We start from the raw sequence: 21,050 nt of genomic DNA, 5'->3' as shown, positions 1-21,050 counted from the left end.
TTGAAGTGTTTAAAGGATTGGCATTTGAAACATAAGGTTTTCAGTATTACTTTGGACAATGCAAAGAATAATAACAAGATGGTTGGTTATTTGAAGACAAATCATTCAGAAAGGCATATTCTTCTTGGAAATGGAGGTCTGCTTCACATGCGTTGCGGAGCCCATGTTTTGAACCTCATTGTCAAAGAAGGAATCAAGATAATTGATACCGCTACTACTCACATTAGAGAGAGTGTCAAGTACATTCAGAGTTCTCAAACTCGTAAGCAAAGATTTGAGGAGATAATTGTACAAGTTGGTATATCATGTTACAAAAAGTCACCCCTTGATATTCCGACCCGTTGGAATTCAATGTACCTTATGCTTGAGTGCTCGGTGCAGTATAGGACAACTTTTGAAGCTTTGGACTCACAAGATCTTAGTTATGTGGACATACCTTCTGCATATGAATGGAAAATGGCAGATCTTCTCTGCAAAATATTCAAGCCTTTCTATGATGCCACAAATGTGATTTCAGGTTCATTGTACCCGACTGCCCACCTATATTATCATGTTCTCTGGACAGTAAAAGAAAAGATAGAAAAGGAGTCTTAAAATAAAGATTATTCTATTGCAGGAATGGCAGTTAAAATGCAAGAGCAATTTCAGAAATATTGGGACTCATCATTTCTGCAGATTTCTGTGCCTGTTGTTCTAGATCCTAGATTCAAGTTCAATTTTATAGCCTTTCGCTTGGAGGCAGGATTTGGCAACAAAGGTCCCTCATACGCTGCAAAAGTGAAGTCAAAATTAGAGGATTTGTTTATTGTATATTCATCACAAACACCTTGTCGGTACCCTGCAGCTGGGGTACCAACTCCTACTGTGCCAAGACTCGTGTAGTTATCCGTAACTACGCCCTAAGGAGCTGAGCAGCCGGACCCCTGGGGTCCGGCTCCATCTCACCGGACCAATGGTCCCGGACCCGCTTCCCGCTCTGGGACGGGTCCGGTGTCACCACGTGTCCCAGAGGTGGAAAAGCCCAGCACCTGTGGCCGCGGACCTGGACCCCCGCAGGTGGGTCCGGGACCTCCACTTGCCTATCCGGACCCCCGTGAGCGCTCGGCTCAGCTAGCTGCTCGGGAGGGGTCCGGGGCCGCCACGTGTCACGCAGACGCGGACGCGGGCGCAAGCCTTCCGCTGGAAGCTCCCGCACCCACCCGCATTAAGTGCGAGTGGTTGAGGCGGGTTCTGCTGCCTCTGGCCACGGGGCAGCTTTCGTCAGTCCACACTGTGGATCGCCAGGTACCGAGGCGGCTCGTCAGTTACCAAGGCAAGCATTAAAGACTCAGCGCCGCGCGCATGGGCGACGAGTCATGATGACCAGCTACTGACTGGAGCACCAGTGCACGCTGCTACAGTGGACTGAGTCAGTAGTTCGGCGCTTCATCATGACCTCGACGCGCGGCTGCAGAGGCTAGACTCTACTCCGACAGGACAGCTCAAGACCATCCCTGGTCAGAAGCTACGCACGAAAGCCGACGACAAGATCTCCGGATCTGAGGCATTAAAGGCCAAAGTGTATTTTATAATACATCGCCGGGTCCACATGTCGGGGCCTCGCTCAGTGTACGTGCTCCCCTTGGACATATAAAAGGGAGAGCACGCCCGCTAGAACACATATACACACAGGCCGAGACTCTCGAGGGCCAGACACGCTGGACTCGGCACTAGACACAAGCTCTCTCAGACTCTCTCGAGACTAAGGGAACACAAGCAATACAACACATAGTGGACGTAGGGTATTACGCTCCGGCGGGCCGAACCACTCTAAACGGGTTGTGTTCATCGTGTTCTTCCAGCGATATAGAACTAGTCCTAGCTAACCCCCGAGTACTCACCCTCTGAGCTTAGGCGGGTGCATTACGCCACCCGGCTGTGGGTTTGCACACCACGACACACCAGATTCAAGCAACAACTTTCAGCCACAATCTAATGATGAGATTATTGATGAAAATGACCCCTGGGCAGACTAGGAGCAACACCTTACAACACAAAAAAAGAGTGCAAAGAAAAATGAGCTAGAAATATATTTGCAAGATGATATTTTTCCTCAGTAAAAGGACTTGGGCATTCTGCAATGGTGGATGATGCACTGTACTAAATACCCTATACTATCGCGTATGGTAAGAGATTTATTAGCAGCACCTGCATCAACAGTAGCTTCAGAGTCTGCATTCTCTACTAGTGGGAGAGTTAATAGCGACTATAGAAGCCGGTTGATAAGCAAGAATGTAGAAGCATTAATTTGCCTCCAGGACTAGTTGAGAGCAGAAGGTAACCTTTTGCTAACTGTTTTTAATAACATGTTTGATCAAGATTGCAATTCTAAAATATATGTTCAAGATTGTTCACCTCTTCGTCTTATTTTAGGCCATACCAACTGTGACAGACCCGCCGAGTTAAAACGCTTAATTAAGTGTAACCGCCATCATTGAACGCATCAGGCGCATTAGCTTAATTAAGTGTAATTTGACAGGCTGTTTCCAACCCACAGGCCGATCGAAATACACCAGAAGTCTCGCACGACGGCGAGCGCAGATGGTACCAGCATGATATAATCTTACAAAAATAGCAAGTAATATTAAGGCTTTTACAAAACAGCTTTAAATTTAAAACTTACAAAAGAAAAGATAACAATGGAAGAGAACCTAACTTGTAGAGTATTTTTATTAGAGAATAAATAAAACAAACTAAATAAGTCGAGAACTACCGAGACCTGAAGACAAGGCGCCACATCGAGCCCACCGATGTGAAACCTAGTTAGCTCCTATACTTGAAACAGGGTAAACAACAAACCCTGAGCAACTAATACTCAGCAAGACTTACCCGATTATTGGGTATATTTAGCTCACATATCTAGACATGCAAGGAATTTGGCTGGTGGTTTATTTTGCAGAAAAGCGTCTAAAAGTGGATCCTTATTTTCAACATTTTAGCTCAAAGTTTCTTTTTAGCCTAACCATCATCTAATATTTGCATGACAACTAGAGCAAACATGGTAGAACAATAAATAATAATTCAAAGCAATCAACATCGTATATAATTCATGTTCCATCTTATTACTATGATGCGAGAAAGAGATCAAGGTTCTCATAACCGCGAGACACGGCGAATCGATCCGATTTAACCTTGCAAGGTGGACCTAACCAACACGGCACACATAAGCCCCGTCGGACCACACGTACCAACACTTCCCCTCCCCGCCTCGAACTACAAAACCGCCCCACCTACATATAGTCAGTCGAGCTCAATGAGAGACCACCAAAAGTAAATACATGTATCCCCCAATTCTCTGTGACTACTCGACTCGCCCTAAGGGGTGGTGATGAAGTTCTGTACTTCCGAAGCGATGCAGTACTAGGCTTACCGGTTTCGACTACCTCCTACTCCCGGCATGCGGTTAGTACAATTCAATCCTCGATCAGCACTGCCGACAACGGCCGGTCCTTAATCGACACAGACGGGGCTAGTGTGACACCCTAGGTGATTAAATCGCTAAATCAACATCATGCATACAACATCATGCATAATTGTCAGTAGGTTTCGAAATCATGTTTTCTTGCATATGTGTATGTGCATGTGTGTATAGGTGTGTACATATAAGACTATTTCATAATATGATTGTAATATTTCATGCTCAACTTGTCATTAAAAATATTTAATAGAAATACACTCATAATTTAGTGCCTTGCAAGTCTACATGAAATAAGTAAGAATTCAAAATCTTAGTTGTGTTAGATTTAAAATAACTTTCAAACCGTGGCTTAATTGAACATTTTTCCTGAAATAAAACTTGTAGAGTTTTAAATGTTGAACCACTTCCATGTTGATGGTTTTTTTCCGAGTGCCACCCAAAAATGGAAGAAAATTTTGAATTCCGAGTCAAACAGGACCAAGTTCAAATACACTAAAGATTAAAAAATTAACTTTTGAATGAAGTCTCAATCGAATTGGTGCCTGAAACGAAAAGTGTAGAATTCGAAATTCTCTACAACTTTCATATTCAAAGTTTTCCATCTTTCAAAAGAAATTTTTGAGAAAAATGCGAGTCAAACTCGTTGACCTCTCATTCTCTCTCTACTCTCTCTTATCTCCGTCATTCTCCCCTGTTCCGTGCCCGGCCGAGCAGAGGCCGCCGGCCACGCGCCGCCTCCCCGACCAGACCGCCTCCCCACCACCGGGTTCGCCCAAACCGGCCCCCTCCAATCCGCTCGGCCTCGCCACGCGGCACCGCCCCCTGCGCACACGCCGAGGATGGCCGCCGAAGCGCCACGGCGACGCCGTGCCGAGCCGGCCGACCCTGTCTCACCCCTTCTCGCGCCCTTGACCGCCTAGACCCTTCCCGCGAGCTCAGAGACGTCTTCACCCTCTCCTTCTCCCCTCCTGAGCTCGGGAGCCAAGCCCCGCGTGCCCCCTTTGCCGGGAACGGCCATCGCCGCCCGCTATTAGCGCCGCCGCTCGCCGGTCTCTCGCGGAGCCCCCTCTTCCGCCTTTCCTCGCGCCCAAAGGACCCCGCAGCAAGCTTCCTTGCCCTCCACTGGTGCTCCCCGACCCGCTCATCGTCGCCCACGACCGCCGGACGGTCGCCGCCGCCGTTCATCGCCGCCGCCGGAGCCTCTGCTCCGCGGAAGAGCCGCCTCCGGCCATCCCGAGCCCCACCCAAGCCACCCCTAGGTCCCTCTCGCTCTCCTCTTGCCTTTCCACACCGGGCCCTCGCTGCCGGCCGCCACAGGCGCCGGATTCCGACCGCTCGCCGCCTCCCCTGCTCCCAAGTCCGGCCAGGGGATTATCTGCGAGGAAGTTAATTCATCCAGGGGCCTCTGTGCAAAAAGAGATCTTTTCCTTTTTGTTTTCCAAAGTAGTGAATTTATAAAATCGATATAAATTCGTAGAAAAATCGAAAAAATGCAAACTCAATTGATCTGAGTTCGTTGTTACTATATCTACAACCTTCATTACATGCACATATTTATTTTCTGTCTATATTTTAATCTAGGAAAAAGATTATATTACATAGACTATAATTATTCTAATAGTTCTACTCAGCATGTATGGGTGATTTTTGGCTGGTAGCTACTTCATGCCATGCTTAATTTTGTGTAAAAATTTGAGCACTAGTTGACTCTTGTAACTAGATGAAACCCTAGTCTTGGCTAGATCTAGTAGAATAATATATTCTTTTATTTCTGGATGTTCTAGTATAGAAATATGTATGAAACTTTTTATGTGTACTTAAAATACTAGATTAAGACCACTGTCCAAGTTTTGTTATTTTTAGATTTGTGTAGCTAGCTCTGTGAATTAATCCTTAAAAATGGTGCTATATTGTGATAAATAGTTGTTGCATCTGGAAAACTCTACAAATGTTACCATTACTTAGTATTCAGAATATAAGCTGTCATACAAACTTTGAGAGCCAAAAACACTTTGTAACTCTCTGTACTAATTAGTCTTGTTATATGTGAGTTAAATTTGTCAATTTTATTACTCCTATTTTATGTCTAGAAAAATTCTGATAAATTTAAAGTGTGTTTAGGATAATATGTAGACTCCTCTGTAAAAATTTGAGATTCAAAAATATTGTAGTTTAATCTGTGTAAATTCATCTTGATCCTAGCATGTGCTGTTTTTTAGTATGTTTCATGCATCCATGCTTTATTGTTTTTGCCTGAAATTTTTACTGCAAGTTTCTGATCTGATGTACTACCTTGTGTAAATGTTGTAGTTGCTGAAACTATTTCTAACTTATGAAGTGTTGAAACTCAACCCTAGATTCTTTTATAAACTAAAACATATTAGATTTTACTCTATATACGATTGCCCAGTAAAATATGAATGAAAGTGTTTCACTCTTTAACTTCGGGTTTTGTTTGAATTACAACTTTATAGTGAAGCAAATTATAAATTATTACCATCACAACAACTCACCCATGTGCATCTCATATAGATACTACTACTCTCGTTGACGGAACATACGAGCTAGTGCCCGAGTCCGAGAGTGAGCAGCGTGAAGCTCAAGTGAATCTAACTGAAGCTACTGAAGACCCGAACCCGATTTCGGAAGAGCCCAGAACTAGTTACGCCCAGGAAGGCAAGCCCCGGAGCATGTCCTTCTATTTTAAATTTATGCAACTTATTATTGTTCCTATCTATTTGTGCATTTAAGTTACAGGAGTTGACTGTAACCTTAGTTGCATGATCCTAGGTACCGATGCTTGAACACTAGTATGTGTAGGTCGCTAATTGGCTATGCTATTGGTTCGGTAGAAGTCGAGTGATTTCCAATCACTCGCGAGAAATTATAGGAGTTGGGTGTTTACTACTTGTTACAACTATAAGGTCTACGGGCGGGGTGGTGATACTTGGGATGCCCCGTCTGTTTAGTGAAAAGTGATAAGGCCGCAGTGTGTGGTAGTGGTGGTTAAGCGTTTGAATGTACTAGACACATGCCGAGAATATGGTAATCGGTAATCTTAAGTACTGGATTGAACCGAGGCCGGAACATACCTTCCCACTGTCTTGACATCGGTCTCATCTAGCTAATGACGGGTGCAGAGCCGGGCTCTGTAGTCGAGGGCGGTAGGCCTGTTCTGTGAAGCGGGAATGGAAGGGAAAAGTTGCACGTGTGACTCTGGGAGTAACCACGTGACATGTGTTTAGGTCTGCCTGGCCAAGTTAACAAATTCGATTCGAATGGTCCGTTTCTCACCGGTTATTGAGACTTCTTGATCCTTTTACCACATAGAGTAATAAGTGGAATATATATGATGACGAATATTGTTGGATGATGAAAGATAATTGTTTTCCACCATGTATGCTATTGGATAGATGCTAATGTAGAATGGTTAATTGAACTAGAACTTGAAAGCAAAAATATGAAAATAAGGACTTACTCTTTGTGGCTTTTCAGCAAAAATAAACCCCCACAAGCTAAAAGCCTTGCATGTCTAGTTAGAGTACTAAGTATATCCTAGTCGGGTAAGCCTTGCTGAGTATTAGTATACTCAGCCTTACTTGTGGCTCAATTTTATTTCAGGAGATACTTTTGAAGACATGTTTGCCAGTCTGACCTGGCTTTGCACTCTCCCTCCTGGTTGGTCCGTGGAGTGGGATACGTCCCCGGCCAACGATGACAAGAACGAGTGATGTCATGAATTGGGCTTCATCGTGACATCCATATCATCGTTAGTTCTTATGTTTACTTTCCGCTAAAATAAAGGACTCTGGTGAACTTCTTTTATGTTGGCTTTACAAAGCACTTTGTTAAGTGTGGAACTTGGTTTGTAATCCTAAAGTTATGTAAAACTTTCTGTGTTGTAAAATATGGTGTAGTGTTGTAATCTCTGGACTCGCCTTCGCGTGAGTTATGCTGCTTTGCTCGATCCAGGTTTAAGTGGTTTCATCAGGATTTTACCCGACGGGCTGCCGATGTGCTCCGTCTAATGTGCGAGTTAAACCTAATTGTCCTTGCAATGATGGTTAGCACACTTAAGCCGGTTTATGTCGGACGGTTCTGCCACAACTAGACACCAGGAACCCTATCCTGTGGTCATACCTACATCTCATCATCTCAAATTTTCTTCCTTTCCTTATTGCATTCCATATCTCATTTTCTGAATATAAAGATACCTCTATATCTCGCGAGTGACAAGAAATCACTCGACTTTTACCGAGACCTATTAAGCATAGCATTGCTATTGACTTATATATACTAATATAAACTCGAGGGAACCTGGGGATCATGCAACTAGGGTTCCAAACAATTTCTGAAACGTAATGCACAAGTAATAAATATATAGTGAGTCATAATTTAAAATAGTAGGTCATGCGCTGGGGCTTGCTTGAGGGTAACACTAAGTTAGTGTTAATATTAACAAGGCCTTGGGCCCTTCCGACCATTGGGCCGGGTCTTCACGGGTTCCTTCCCAATCTTGCTTCACTGATCCTGGGCTTCACGATCCATTCGTGGATGATGTTCTCACCATGGGTTCTATACGAATGCCTATGAAATGACAATTAATGCACATGAAATATGTAATGCAAATATAATTTTACAATTACAAAATAACTATCGACCGAGTATAAATACTACGATTTACATACAACTATGCCTGTCAGCCCTAATACTACCGGTCAGACCAATATACCAAACCGGTCAGATCGGTCCTACATTGATTGATACTAGCTACACCACCGATCAGACCGGTTCCTCCAACCGATCAGACCGGTCCTAACCGAGCCATGTCCTAAGTTTATATATTGCAAGCTACACCTACTAAATTCTTTTCTTTTTTTACTTATAATCGGGTTCTAGGTGAATTTAAAGAAGAAACACCCTAACACGGGAATAATGGATTAACACACTAACAATGTTTTCTAGGCTTGTAAAATATGCAGTGAATTACACATCCCTAGAACAGGCTACTGCCTAAACTTTACAATTTTTAGACTAATATATTGGCCTAAACTACTCAAACGAGCTTAAGCACAACTTAAATTCTAAGAGGCTCAAAAAGGACATTTCGCAAGAATAAATATTTTTTTCCTTGTACATATAAGCGTAACCAATCTAACAAAACTGATTTTGTATTTTTAGGATTTTTTCTTAACTTATTAGGCAATCTACAAACTTTCATCAAATGAATAAAAGGGCTCCCACCGGTCGGACCGGTATATACAACCGGTTAGACCGGTCAGAGACGACAGCCATGGCACAGGGCCATAGCCGGCGGCGCGGCGAGGGGCTCTCGCCGGCGGCGAGGCTAGCCAGTAGCAGGGTAGGGCGGCGCAACGGCCGGGGCAGCGGGGCGGAGCCGGCGCACACAGCAACGTGGTGCAGGGATGCGCACGTGCAGCTCGCGACAAGCAACAGCATGGCGACGGCGGCGACCCTATGAATCGAGAGTGGAAACTCGTGGAACATGCAAGAACGAGGAGAGCACGAGCATTAGTGCCTCACCTAGCTTCGATTGGAGCCGCTGGGCGAAGAAAATGGTGGCCGGAGCTAGGAGTTCGACGTCGAGGTGGATCTCGATGGCCATGGATGGCCGGCGGCCAGAGGATCCACGATTCTCGGCTGTCCGATGGCTGGAGCTCAGGTCCGAGGGGATGGGGAGGGAGCTAGGGAGGTGAGGTAGCCATGGTTGGCGGCGATTTGAAGACGGTGGGGTGAAGGCCGGGGATTTGGCCGGCGGGAGAGCTACTCGAGCTCGGCTTGCCACTGGCACGAGGAAGAAGAAGAAGGAAGCAGGGAGAGGAAAGAGAGGGCGCTGGCTTGGAGAAGCTTCGGGAGAGGGCTAAGGACGCGGCTTTGGCGTCGAGGATGGCCGGCACGTGGCCACGGCGCGCTCACCGGCGAGGATGCTCGACGCATGCCACAGCAGGCACAACCAGTCTGACCGGCCGGTCGGACCGGTCGGAACCTGGGATGCTACACCAACTTCAAGATTGCAGAAGGTGATATCAGTGATGATGAGGGTCAGTTAGATTAAAAGCTGACATGTATTTTTCTTCCTGAATCACACTCTTGTCATTTACTTTTACTTTCAAGAAGCATTTCAGATTTACTTATGATTACTCTTAGGAATAGAATCAGCTGATTAGTACTCCACATGGACAATGATGGAAACAGTGTGCATGCAGCTTAAAAGTTTTCATGCTACCAGCTGATTCCAGCTCAAAATAGCATCTCAATTTTCTACTATCTTTGTTCTGATGCATTTCCTACATGCTTGTAGATAATAGTAGGAGCTCTGAACTATGATAAGAGTTTGTTTATAATGTATATTCTTCCACTTTTGTTCACTTTTTTTTTTGTTGAAACAGAGCTCTGATCTCTGAATAACAATGCAGTTGTAATCAGACTTTTGCTTTTTTCCTTTTTAACTTACCAGATTTGAAGAAAGAATGGAGGAGAACTTGGAGTATGAAGATTCATAATTTTACTTGATGCCATTGTTAGTGTCAAAATAGTCAGATTACAAGCTTTTATCAAGATCATTATCCCGAATTTGATTAGTATTCAGAAAGTCTATGACATATAAGTGTTGAGCTGCTGGTGTTTATCTCAGTTACTATAATCAATATATGTTTGGTGTACAGAATAAGTCAGTTCTATTTGGTATTATGCTATTGGTGAGCCATTGATCGATTCGTAGCCTCAGCACTGCAGTGGTCTCTATTCACAATATTACTTTTATTTTTATTGTATTTGTTTTAAGAGTAAAGTCTATTTTTGGCCATCCAACTCTTGCCTCGGTTTGGTTTTGGCAATTAAACTCAAAAACCGGGTATGCTTGACCATCTAACTCTCAAAATCGTTCACATTTGACCATCCTGGTGGTTTTGGGTGTGGTTTTGCTGACGTGGCTGCCACATGTCGGTGGGACCCACCTGTCATTTTTTTATCTCTCATATTTCTCTCTTTCCTCCCCTCTCTCTCCTATTTCTCTCTCCGGCGCGGGGCCACGCCGCCCCCTCCCCTGCTCCCTCGGCCGGTGGCCTGCGCGGCGCGGGCGCGGAGGCCGATGCGGGCAGGTGGCGCGGCCACAGCCGAGCGCGGCCTTCCACGCCGGCTCTGTGGCGGCGGCGGCCTTACTCCTCCCACGCCGGCCTTTCTCCTCCAGGAAGAGGACGTCGCGGCGGCGCGTGGCCATGGCGCGGAGCTCGAGCGCGCCGGATCCGGCGGCCATGGCCCCTGCTCCCTGCGGCCGTGCGACGCGGCGCGCGGGCGGCCGCCCGTCGCTGCCCTGACGGAGCGGTGAGGCAGCGCGTCGAGCTCGCCGGCCTCCCTACCTCCAGCGGCGCTCGCGGCCCTTGCGCGTGGCACGGCCGGCGCGGCCCCTGTGCGGTAGGGCGGAGCGGGGCGGGCTAGCGCGCGGCGGCGAGGCCCGCGTGCGGCGTCACGGCCTGCGCGCGGCGGCGAAGCCCGAGCACAGTGTAGAAGCCGGAGTCCGCCATCGGGATAACAACGTCGGCGCCCGGGGCCGGAGAATCCTCGGCGAGAACGCGGTCGAACGCGGTGCGGCGGTGGCAGGCGTGTGCGCGGTTGAGCCGGCGCATTGCAGCAGCGGCGGCGGCAGCGGCGGCGGTGGGCGCGCACGTGCCGTCCTCTTCCTCCGGCCTCGAGCTGGATCTGCACGCGGCTCGGCGGCCTGTGCGAGCCACAGCCCCCTCCTCTCCATTGGGCGGCGCGAGCTCGGCCGCCATGCAGAGCTGCCATGGCGTGGGGGCGGGGCCGGGCGAGGTGCGCGAGCATGAGCGCCTTGAGCGCCACTGCCTAGCACCGCGTCCGCCCCGCCCGGCTGCAGCTCCATCCTCCTTCCTCCGGCGAGGCCCAAGGCAGCGGCGGCGGCCTGCGCGGAGGCCAGCTGCGGCGGCGGCTCCGTCCCCGGCCGGCTTCTCCCTCCCCTGTTGTCCTCGAGCAGCACGTCAGCAAAAAAAAAGATGGCTTGTGGGTCCCACCGATATGTGGCAGCCACGTCAGCAAAACCACACCCCAAATCACCAGGATGGCCAAATATGAACGGTTTTGAGAGTTAGATGGTCAAAGATACCCGGTTTTGGAGTTCGATGGCCAAAACCAAACTGAGGCAAGAGTTGGATGGCAAAAAATGGACTTTACTCTTGTTTTAACCACCGTGCTATACAAGTGCTTGCTTCTAGCAGCATGCAAGCGTCCTGCTTGCCTGTAGCAGCATGCAAGCAAGCCCCGTGCTCGCCTCTAGCAGCATGCAAGCAGGGATGCATGCGACATGCGGGCTTTGCGGGTCTGCCGCAAAGCCCACAAATTCTTATTGTCCACTAAATATGAGTTTGCGGCCAGCCGCGTAACGCCAAAATTAATAAGTGACACAGCATGTGGGTTTGCGGCTGCCCACAACCCGCCCCGCCTGCACTTTGTCACTTTGATAACTCAGAGTCACCGAATGATGGGCCTTACCTTTTCAGAAAAAGATGATGGGCCTAAAGAGAACTACAATTGGAGAGGGCTTTTTTCATTTCTATATTTAAAAAATAAAATTTCAAAAATATATGTCGAATAGGGAAATTTTCAAAAGTTGGCGACATGACCTAAATGTAAAAAAATTATATTTAGATACTGGCGCCCAAGGCGCATTAAACAGTGAACTTATAAAATTGATATAAAATAGTAGCAAAATCAGAAAAAATACAAACTCAACTGTTCTGGATTCTATGAAACAAGATCTACAACTTTTGTTACATAAAATTTTTCATTTGATCAATGTATATTGCTCTATTTTAAATACCAGTTTAATGCCCTTTTATTTAAATCTCAAGATCCATCCTTTGGATGCATGTCATCTTTGGCCAGAGTGTTGCATATGGTGAGCATAGGTTTGTACAAAATTGGTAGGCCCAGAAATCATTTCTAGAATAAGTTTTTAAATTAGATCTTGCAATATGTCTAGTTTAAATGGTTTATTTATCCATGCTGCTATACTGAGTATTAGAAGCCATAACTTTTACAGTACTATTATTTTATTTCCTAAGAGCTATAAAAAAAGTTTGGTAAATTTTAGATAAGCACAACTAGATCAAATGAATTATTTCAGATTTTTCTAGGTACAAGAACTATTTTTTTTTATTTAGATACATTGATTAAATAAAAAATTTTATGTAACAAAAGTTGTAGATCTTATTTCATAGAATCCAGAACAGTTGAGTTTGTATTTTTCTCATTTTTCTACGATTTTATATCGATTTTACAAGTCACTGTTTAATGCGCTCTAGGCGCCAGGACCTAAATGTAAATTTTGTTTTATATTTAGGTCCTATTGCCAACTGGATAGGCCATACCCAGGGGCACAGTCACCCATTTTTAAAAATTTTTCTATTCGACATATATTTTTAATTTTTTTTAAATATAAAAATGAAAAAAAGCAATTCGAGAGGCCCAGGAGACCGTGCGGTGTTGGCCCATCAGGCTTGGGCTTTAGCCAACAGCCTCCCCACTCTCCCCTCCGCCTCTCCTGTTCCTCTCCGGTAGGCTCTCCCGACCTCACCTGGTCCCGCAGAGCAGTCGCCGCCGCCGCCAGCTGAAGCAGAAGATGGCGTCGTCGGCGTCCACCCTCGAGATCGAGGCCCACGAGTACGTACAAACTCCTCTTTTCCCCTTTCTAATCGAAGCCTCCTTTTGCACTAGCGAAACCACGAAAGAAGCAACCCGAGAAATTCCTAAACCCTACTAGGGTCCTTTCGCTTGTTTCTTCAATCCGTCCGTTCGCGCATGAAACTCGTTGTGTGCCAATCCGGCCTCCCATCCAGTACCTTCCAGTATAGCAAGAAATCGAACAAATTTTGAACTGCGAATTCCACACACACCGTCCTGAATCTATCCGAGAACCTGAAGACTCGCTGTAGCAATCGTGGAGTAAGGCGTAAAAAGGATTTAAGCTATGTTTTCTATTATTGTGCGCAGCGTGGTGAAGATAGTGTTGCAGTTCTGCAAGGAGAACTCACTGCAGCAGACGTTCCAGACGCTGCAAAATGAGTGCCAGGTCTCCCTCAACACTGTCGACAGCATCGACACCTTCATCGCCGACATCAATGCCGGGCGCTGGGACGCGGTGCTGCCCCAGGTCGCGCAGCTCAAGCTGCCGCGCAAGAAGCTCGAGGACCTCTATGAGCAGATTGTATTGGAGATGGCCGAGCTCCGGGAGCTTGACACGGCCCGCGCCATCCTCCGGCAGACACAGGTCATGGGCGTCATGAAGCAGGAGCAGCCTGAGCGCTACCTCCGCCTTGAACACCTCCTTGTGCGCACGTATTTCGACCCCAATGAGGTTGGCAACTTTCTCTTGCCATGTTGTTCTTGTTATGTTTATTTGTCCTCCCTTAGCTGTCTTATTTCTGAAATACTGGAGTATCCCAATGCTAACAGGCCTACCAAGAATCCACCAAGGAGAAGCGGCGAGCGCAGATCGCTCAAGGTGAGCTTGCTTATTATCTTACTTACATGTTGGGTCAAACTTGTAATGTACTCCCTCCATTCGAAATTATAGTTCGTTTTGGCTCAATGCACCTAGATATACACTATGTCTAGATACATAGCAAAAACTATGTATCTAGAAATGCCAAAACGACCTATAAATTGGAACAGAGGGAGTACCATATAATTCTTTTAGCACTTATCAACAAATTTCAAGTTTTAAAACTGAAAGAAAAATTATTAAGTAGCTAACCTGGACTTTAATAAGTTGGTCCTGGTAGGCTAGTAGCTAACCTGGAAATTTCTGTTCTGTACAATTCTAATTCTTAATCATTAGTTCTTATTCCTTTATTGTGCCAATTTTTCAGCTGTTGCTTCTGAAGTCTCAGTAGTCCCGCCATCTCGGCTTATGGCATTGATTGGTCAGGCTTTGAAATGGCAGCAACACCAAGGTACTCCTTGCTACGCAGTATTGGCTTCCACCATAATGATATCCTGTTGTAACTGTCATGATTTAGTCTTGAGATCCCCATCTTTTTTTCCTATTGCATAGGACTGTTGCCTCCTGGCACACAGTTTGATTTGTTCAGAGGAACTGCTGCTATGAAGCAAGATGAAGAAGAGACATACCCTACTACTTTGTCTCATCAAATAAAGGTGATTTTGCTTCTGTTTTATTTGTTTTTACCCTCTTATATTCCTTATCTTTACTTGATAATAAGGAGTATGTATTAACAGTGATTGCTACATTAGAGTAATGGGTAGGGTTTAACTTGTGATTATAGCTATACATTCTAACCACGGTCATCATAAAATGGAATAATTGAAGTAACGCAGACCACTGAACATAATCTGTATACTTGCTGGTTTTTATCATCCTTGATGAAGATGAACATTCTTTGGTTGGGTTCTGTCATGTTCACTAGAAGGAATAAAAACCATATGAATGTGCAAAGGGAGTTGCTCTTATCAGGATTTTGTTTACTACTCATAACCTCGAGCTGTCCTTGCAGTTTGGGAAGAAAACCCATCCCGAATGTGCTCGGTTTTCACCTGATGGTCAGTACCTTGTTTCATGCTCAGTGGATGGAATCATTGAAGTAAGTTGCTTTCTTGTCCACCTTTGCATATTAGCTTCTTTAATCTAGCTTGGCTGATTGTATTTCACTCAGTCGATGGAATCATTGAAGCAAGTTCACTAAAATTTTCAGGTCTGGGATTATATTAGCGGGAAGCTTAAAAAGGATCTTCAATATCAAGCTGATGTAAGGCCTTTTTAAGTTTAATAATTTCGTGGGAACTAAATATGCCCATTCCATTTAATTAGATATGGATAGGGATGCTAATCCTTTGCATGCTGTCTTTTGGATAAAAACTCCAGGAAAGTTTTATGATGCACGATGATGCTGTGCTATGTGTTGATTTTAGTAGAGATTCTGAAATGCTGGCATCCGGGTCACAGGATGGAAAGATTAAGGTTCACTTGCTACTCAGTCTTATGTTTTCTTTCGATTCAGGAAATATCGGCCATCACCAATCTATGTTGTATTCACATATTTTTTGCTCAGGCCATATTATAATAACTAGCAAGTTTATGTTTGTTACTCATAAATTTTCTTGTGAGTTTAATTTCAGACTGTTTACAGATATTTGCTGTATATCAAACTGCTTTTTTTAGTTCTGTTGTCGTTGCATTGGTATAGTATCATTTAATGCATTTCATAGATGACACTTGTTCAACAAAAGTTTCTTACAAGTATATGCTGTGATCATGTACGAGTGTCTACACTCATCTGGTAAAGCAAAAATTAGTTGGTCAATATCTCACCAGTCATTTAGTCTAGTATCTGCCTATTTTCTTGGTTCTTGTGTGTTAAACGAAATTACAATGAATTACTTCATCTCCGTATTAATCTCCCATTTATCCATTGCCAGGTTTGGCGAATACGAACTGGCCAGTGCTTGCGACGCCTTGAGCGCTCACATTCGAAAGGTGTTACAAGTGTGACATTCTCACGTGACGGAACCCAGATATTGAGTACATCCTTTGACACTACAGCGAGGTTTCATACAACCATAAACTACCAGCCTAAATTTATACTAATGAAATATCCTTATTCATATTTTGCATTTTTATTTTTAATTCTTTCAAAAAATAATGGTTCAAGATGGTAATCGCTAGTTCAAGGGCATGTATCTTGGTGCAGTATGATGCAATTATTATATGAGCCCTTCCTTAGATTACTTGAATGAAGCTACACCTTGGGTTCGGAACATTATTATGATTTTTATATCTTTAGCTACATGTTTAAGTAGTAGGCCCTTTTGATATGAGATAGCCTAAATCTAGAATAAAAGTTACCTGCTGTTAAAATTTTAAACATGTTAAATTCCCATCCTAACCTGGGAAAATGTATGCATGTCAACTGTGTCATGTTAAAATTTTAGAACGGCGTTTTACATTGTGCAACTTCCGTCTGCAGTCTTCACTCCATCTGCATAAATAAGTTCACTTAGCTATGATTCCAACTTAAACTAAAATCTGAATTTGAACTTTGGCATGGTGAATTTGCAAGGGTCTCCCTAAGTGTGTTTGAAGTAAGAGTGGTCAATTCAAGCATTGGAAATATGGGATGTCTATCTGTACTGAATTGTGTTTGCTTATATCAATGTCCTGCAGAGTTCCTTTTTTAGATCTCTTGTGCTTTCATTTCTTTCTTTTGGGTTGAGAATTTCAGTTTTACACATCCCAGTTCTAAGCAGTTTTACTTCCTAGACTTACTCTCCCCCCTCATTTTTTGCAGAGTACATGGCCTCAAGTCTGGAAAGATGCTGAAAGAGTTCCGAGGTCATAATTCCTACGTGAATTATGCCATCTTTACTGCTGATGGTAACCGCGTTATTACAGCTTCCAGTGATTGTACTGTTAAGGTACTGATCTCCTCATCGCATATACAGTTCAACTTTCTATTCTTAAACAGTTCATGGTTGTTTGCTTATTAATTTATTGTTTCTTAATGTAGGTCTGGGATGCAAAAACAACAGATTGCTTGCATACTTTCAAGCCACCACCTCCTTTGAGGGTACTGACTTCTCATGCTGTCCAAGTTCGACTCTTAAACATGCATAACCTTTAGTAATGCTTATTTATCCATATCTTTTCGTTCCCAGGGAGGAGATGCATCTGTTAATTCTGTCCATTTATTTCCCAAAAATACCGACCACATTGTTGTCTGTAGTAAGACTTCGGCAATATTCATCACGACTTTACAAGGACAGGTACTGTGAATACGCATCCTATGTTTTATTTGGCTTATGCTTGTCTGCCTGTAAAATGGAGGGCTCTATGGGAATCTAGTTAACCTCTATATTCTTCGGAAACATAATGTACTATCTCAGAACACCCTATTTTCTCATAGTATCATCCTCTGTTCATCTGTTGGCCCACCACTTACCTTTTTAATGGGAAATAGAAGGAGAGACCCCTACTGAAATTAAATTGAGCAAACTGTAAATGTTATGGTTTCATTTTCGTAAAAAATGCTGAAAGAAAAAGAGCAACACAAGGACATGTCAGCCATTTGAAATACTTTTTCTAGTGCATGGCCATAAATTGTCATTGACCTCAACTTTTCTTTTAGGTTGTAAAGACTTTCTCATCAGGTAAACGGGAAGGGGGAGACTTTGTTGCAGCTTCAGTTTCCCCAAAAGGAGAATGGCTATATTGTGTTGGTGAAGACATGTGAGGATATCACTATAAACATTCTTTTACTATCTAATGTTATGATGTGTGCTTCTTACATCGGTTTATAATGACAGCTAAATGAGAGTTGTTGTTTTCAGGAACATGTATTGCTTTAGCTACCAGTCTGGTAAACTGGATCATCTAATGAAGGTCTGTCAAGTGAAGTTTCTCACGTTTCAGCACAAATTTGTTGACCTGTTACATTTCTGATTATGCTGTATCAAAGTTATTCTAGTGATCTTTTTTTGTGGATGAAGTTATTCTTATGATAACACATTAACTTGCAGGTCCATGAGAAGGATGTCATAGGCATTACACACCATCCTCATAGGAATTTGGTTGCCACCTATGCGGAAGATTGTACGATGAAGATATGGAAGCCTTGATTTTTGTATACTTGTTTGTATTAATCCTGTATTTTTAGGCAACATGGTTATCCAGCTGTCTAAAGTGCTAATTAAATAGGCCGTATTTGATTTTGCAATTTAGAGATCTGAAAGGTATTTAATAGGTAATTATCGACTCCTTGGTGCATGTAGAACCAATGTGTTCCATTGTATCGTGTCCTAGTTTTAGTATCTCTGAATGGTTTACAAAGCTGATTATGATGGCTCTTTTCAGCATGCTCCGACTTAATTTCCTTGGCTAGAAAATTGGATGACGTCGCATCAATGAGCACAAAGCAGTTGAGAAACTGTGTTTTGCAATTGGTCAAACTGGAATGGACACAAATATTACAGTTCAGGGGTGTTTATTTTTTCTTATGAAGTTCACAGGAATTTCTTGTAGCAATTTCAAAATAGACTTAAGGTAAGATGTGCCATCGCAAATCTTTCGATTAAATGGTGTATCTTTTGGCAGAGTGAAAAAAATAGACATCTTTTGGCACAAATATCTCCCAACTCGTGATAGATATTGTTACCTTGTTATGTACATCAATCACAACAGCTCCGTTTATGTCCCGAATGTAAAAAAGAAAGAAATGAACGTATCTACTGCCATGTACACCTGGTGTCTCTACATGCCATATTTTACAGTACAACATTCACCCATGTCAAAAATGAAACCAAGATCCTCCGCAAACGCTACCGCTGTTCCGCCCCTGTTCCGATCCGCGCGGCGTCGGCTCTGCCTCGCGCCCAGTGGTCACGCGCCCGGCGCAGGTGGCGGCGGAACCGCGCCATGTCCAGCCGCACGTTCTGGCCGTCCAGGTAGACCCGCTTGGTGACCTGCCACCCCTTGGCGTTCACGGCGTCCGGGTCGGCCAGCACGGGGTCGCCCTCGGCGTACCGCCCGGAGAGCGAGCTCTCGGACGGCAGGATCCTGTAGGGCATGTAGCGCAGCCCCAGCCGCCGCGCCGGCTCGCCGTAGTACGCCTCGGCGGCCCAGTCCGTGCCGAGCGGCACCACCTGGATGAACACGGATCCGGGGCGCATGAACAGGAGGTGCGTCATGGCCGCGCCGTGCACGCCCACCATGACGTCCGACGCGTTCAGGGCGCGGTACAGCCTGGCGAGCTCCGTGTCCCTGCGCGGCCGGAGCACGGCGACGCGGAACCCGGCGCCCGCCGCGGCGCGCGCCAGCTCGGCCTCGTTCTCGATCGCGCGCGACCCGTTCCGGGAGACGATCACCAGCCGTGGCCGTGGGCTGCCGCCGTCGTCGTCGTCCTTGGCGCGTCGGGTCCTCTGGCTGCCGCGGCGTTGCTGCTTCCTCGCCAGCGCCGCCGGCGCAGCAGCGGCGGCGGCGGCGGCGGCGGCGGCGGCTTCCTTCTTCTCCTCATCGACGATTGCCTGGACGCGGCCACGGTGAGCGTCGTCGAGCATCTGGCGGAAATCCTGGATAGTCTGGTTGGGCGGCATCCGCGCGGCGTCGATGGCGAGCTCGCCGTGGATGCGCAGGCCGACGACGGCCTCCGGGAAGCAGTGCGTGCGGCGGTCGCCGGCGAAATCGACGGGAGGGTAGTCGGAGAGCTGCTCCACGATGTGGCCGTACTTGGTCATCCACCAGTCGTGGTACTCGAGCATGACGAAGACCACCTTCTTGTTGTAGCGGCGCGCGGTGATGTAGAGCGGGATGATGCCGTCGTTGAACTCGTGGTACACGTTGCCGGTGTAGCCGCCGGTGGAGAAGACGACGGCGGGGACGTCGTGGCGGACGTCGCAGCGGGCTGGCGCGGCGGCGTCGCCCCCCTCGGGCGCGGAGCGGAGGCGGAGCTCGTCGATGGTGCTCATGATGCTGGACTCCCACTTGCGCGTGTACGGCCGGATGCGCTCGTCGGCGGCGGCGGCGGCGGCGGACGCGTTCGGCGGCGCGAGCACGAAGAGTGAGTTGGAGGCGGCGTGGGTGCGGACGTCCCCGCGCATGACGCATACGTCGGCGCGGTGCGAGGAGCGGTCGCAGCAGACGGTGCCGTTGGCGGCGGCGGCGCACGGTGGGGGCGGGGGCGCCGCCGCCGCCCCCTGCTCCTGGTCGGGCCGCGTGGTCGTCCCGAGCTGCAGCAGCTCGTCCATGGCGCCGGAGACGGGGCTGCCCGGGAGCAGTAGCAGGAGGCAGGAGACGAGCGCGAAGCCCGCGAGCATGCGGAGCAGCGCGTCGTGGCCGTGCTTCCGGTGGTGGTGGCAGGCGTAGTCGGCCAGGCGGCCCCGGAGCTCCTTCATCCGGCCGCCGCCGCCCTCCGGGTCCTCTGCCGCCGCCTCGGCCTTGCGCTGCGGGGGCACCAGCAGGCTCGCCCGATGGTGGTGGACCATGTCGATCAGAATCAGGGAGGGAATGGGAAAAACAGGGCACGAGAGGAGAAGCAGAGCGAGTTGCTTGCTGGATTTGGGTTCTGGATGGCGTAGGCGCGCGTAGCGTCCTCCCTTTTAAATGTGGCGGAAACAAACCGCGTCTCTATTCCATTCTATGGCTTGCGGGGTAAGGGAATGCCATGGGAAGGCTGCGCGGCCGGCTGGAGATAGACTGGCAGCGAACGCCCGCAGCGGGGCGGGTGGTGGCACCGAACGAGCCAAGAACCTGCGTGGCGCGGTTGGCGGCGCGGGGCAGCCGGCAGCAGGTGCAGGATTGCTTTCGTGGCTTGCTGCCTAGCTAACGTTGGGAGCGTCCGTTTCTTTACGCCGGCGTGGGGAAGCGTGGTGGTATTAGCTGTACACAGATCGGACGGTGGAGTCGGGTTGGGTGCGCGCGCCTGGGGCTATACGCTGCCAACATGTGATTAGATCGGTTTGGTTAGCGCCTCCTTTCGGAGATGGAAAATTCAGCTGCATCTTTTCGCCAAGTGGTCACCTTCCATAATTCCATTTCTCGTGATTCTTT

General features: G+C 46.7%; 2 protein-coding genes across 2 annotated transcripts; one reads left to right on the top strand and one right to left on the bottom strand.

Moving 5' to 3' along the window:
* The first annotated feature begins 12,960 nt into the window (after positions 1-12,960).
* Positions 12,961-18,391, top strand: LOC120706774 (suppressor of mec-8 and unc-52 protein homolog 1-like). Its single transcript, XM_039991497.1, has 15 exons — positions 12,961-13,153; positions 13,484-13,847; positions 13,946-13,994; positions 14,362-14,445; positions 14,547-14,650; positions 15,007-15,093; positions 15,205-15,258; positions 15,375-15,470; positions 15,929-16,056; positions 16,798-16,924; positions 17,017-17,076; positions 17,165-17,272; positions 17,635-17,735; positions 17,837-17,888; positions 18,026-18,391. Exons 1-15 carry the CDS (start codon positions 13,113-13,115, stop codon positions 18,122-18,124), a joined length of 1,554 nt encoding a protein of 517 aa, XP_039847431.1. The 5' UTR covers positions 12,961-13,112; the 3' UTR covers positions 18,125-18,391.
* A 177-nt stretch (positions 18,392-18,568) lies between these two features.
* On the bottom strand, positions 18,569-20,762 carry LOC120706773 (xylan glycosyltransferase MUCI21-like). Its single transcript, XM_039991496.1, has one exon. The coding sequence runs from the start codon at positions 20,483-20,485 to the stop codon at positions 18,824-18,826; it is 1,662 nt and encodes a 553-aa protein (XP_039847430.1). The 5' UTR covers positions 20,486-20,762; the 3' UTR covers positions 18,569-18,823.
* Positions 20,763-21,050: the final 288 nt, after the last annotated feature.

Source organism: Panicum virgatum, chromosome 5K (assembly GCF_016808335.1).
Source record: "Panicum virgatum strain AP13 chromosome 5K, P.virgatum_v5, whole genome shotgun sequence".
Classification (NCBI taxonomy): domain Eukaryota; kingdom Viridiplantae; phylum Streptophyta; class Magnoliopsida; order Poales; family Poaceae; genus Panicum; species Panicum virgatum.
The sequence above is the reverse complement of the archived record's forward strand: the minus strand, read 5'-3'. Positions and strand labels throughout refer to the sequence as shown.

Coding starts and splice junctions, on each gene's coding strand:
- LOC120706773 (XM_039991496.1), bottom strand. CDS start 20,485: ATGGTCCACCACCATCGGGCGAGCCTGCTGGTGCCCCCGCAGCGCAAG.
- LOC120706774 (XM_039991497.1), top strand. CDS start 13,113: ATGGCGTCGTCGGCGTCCACCCTCGAGATCGAGGCCCACGA. Junction 15,471..15,928: donor CACAGGATGGAAAGATTAAG/GTTCACTTGCTA, acceptor ATCCATTGCCAG/GTTTGGCGAATACGAACTGG. Junction 16,925..17,016: donor CCAGTGATTGTACTGTTAAG/GTACTGATCTCC, acceptor TTCTTAATGTAG/GTCTGGGATGCAAAAACAAC.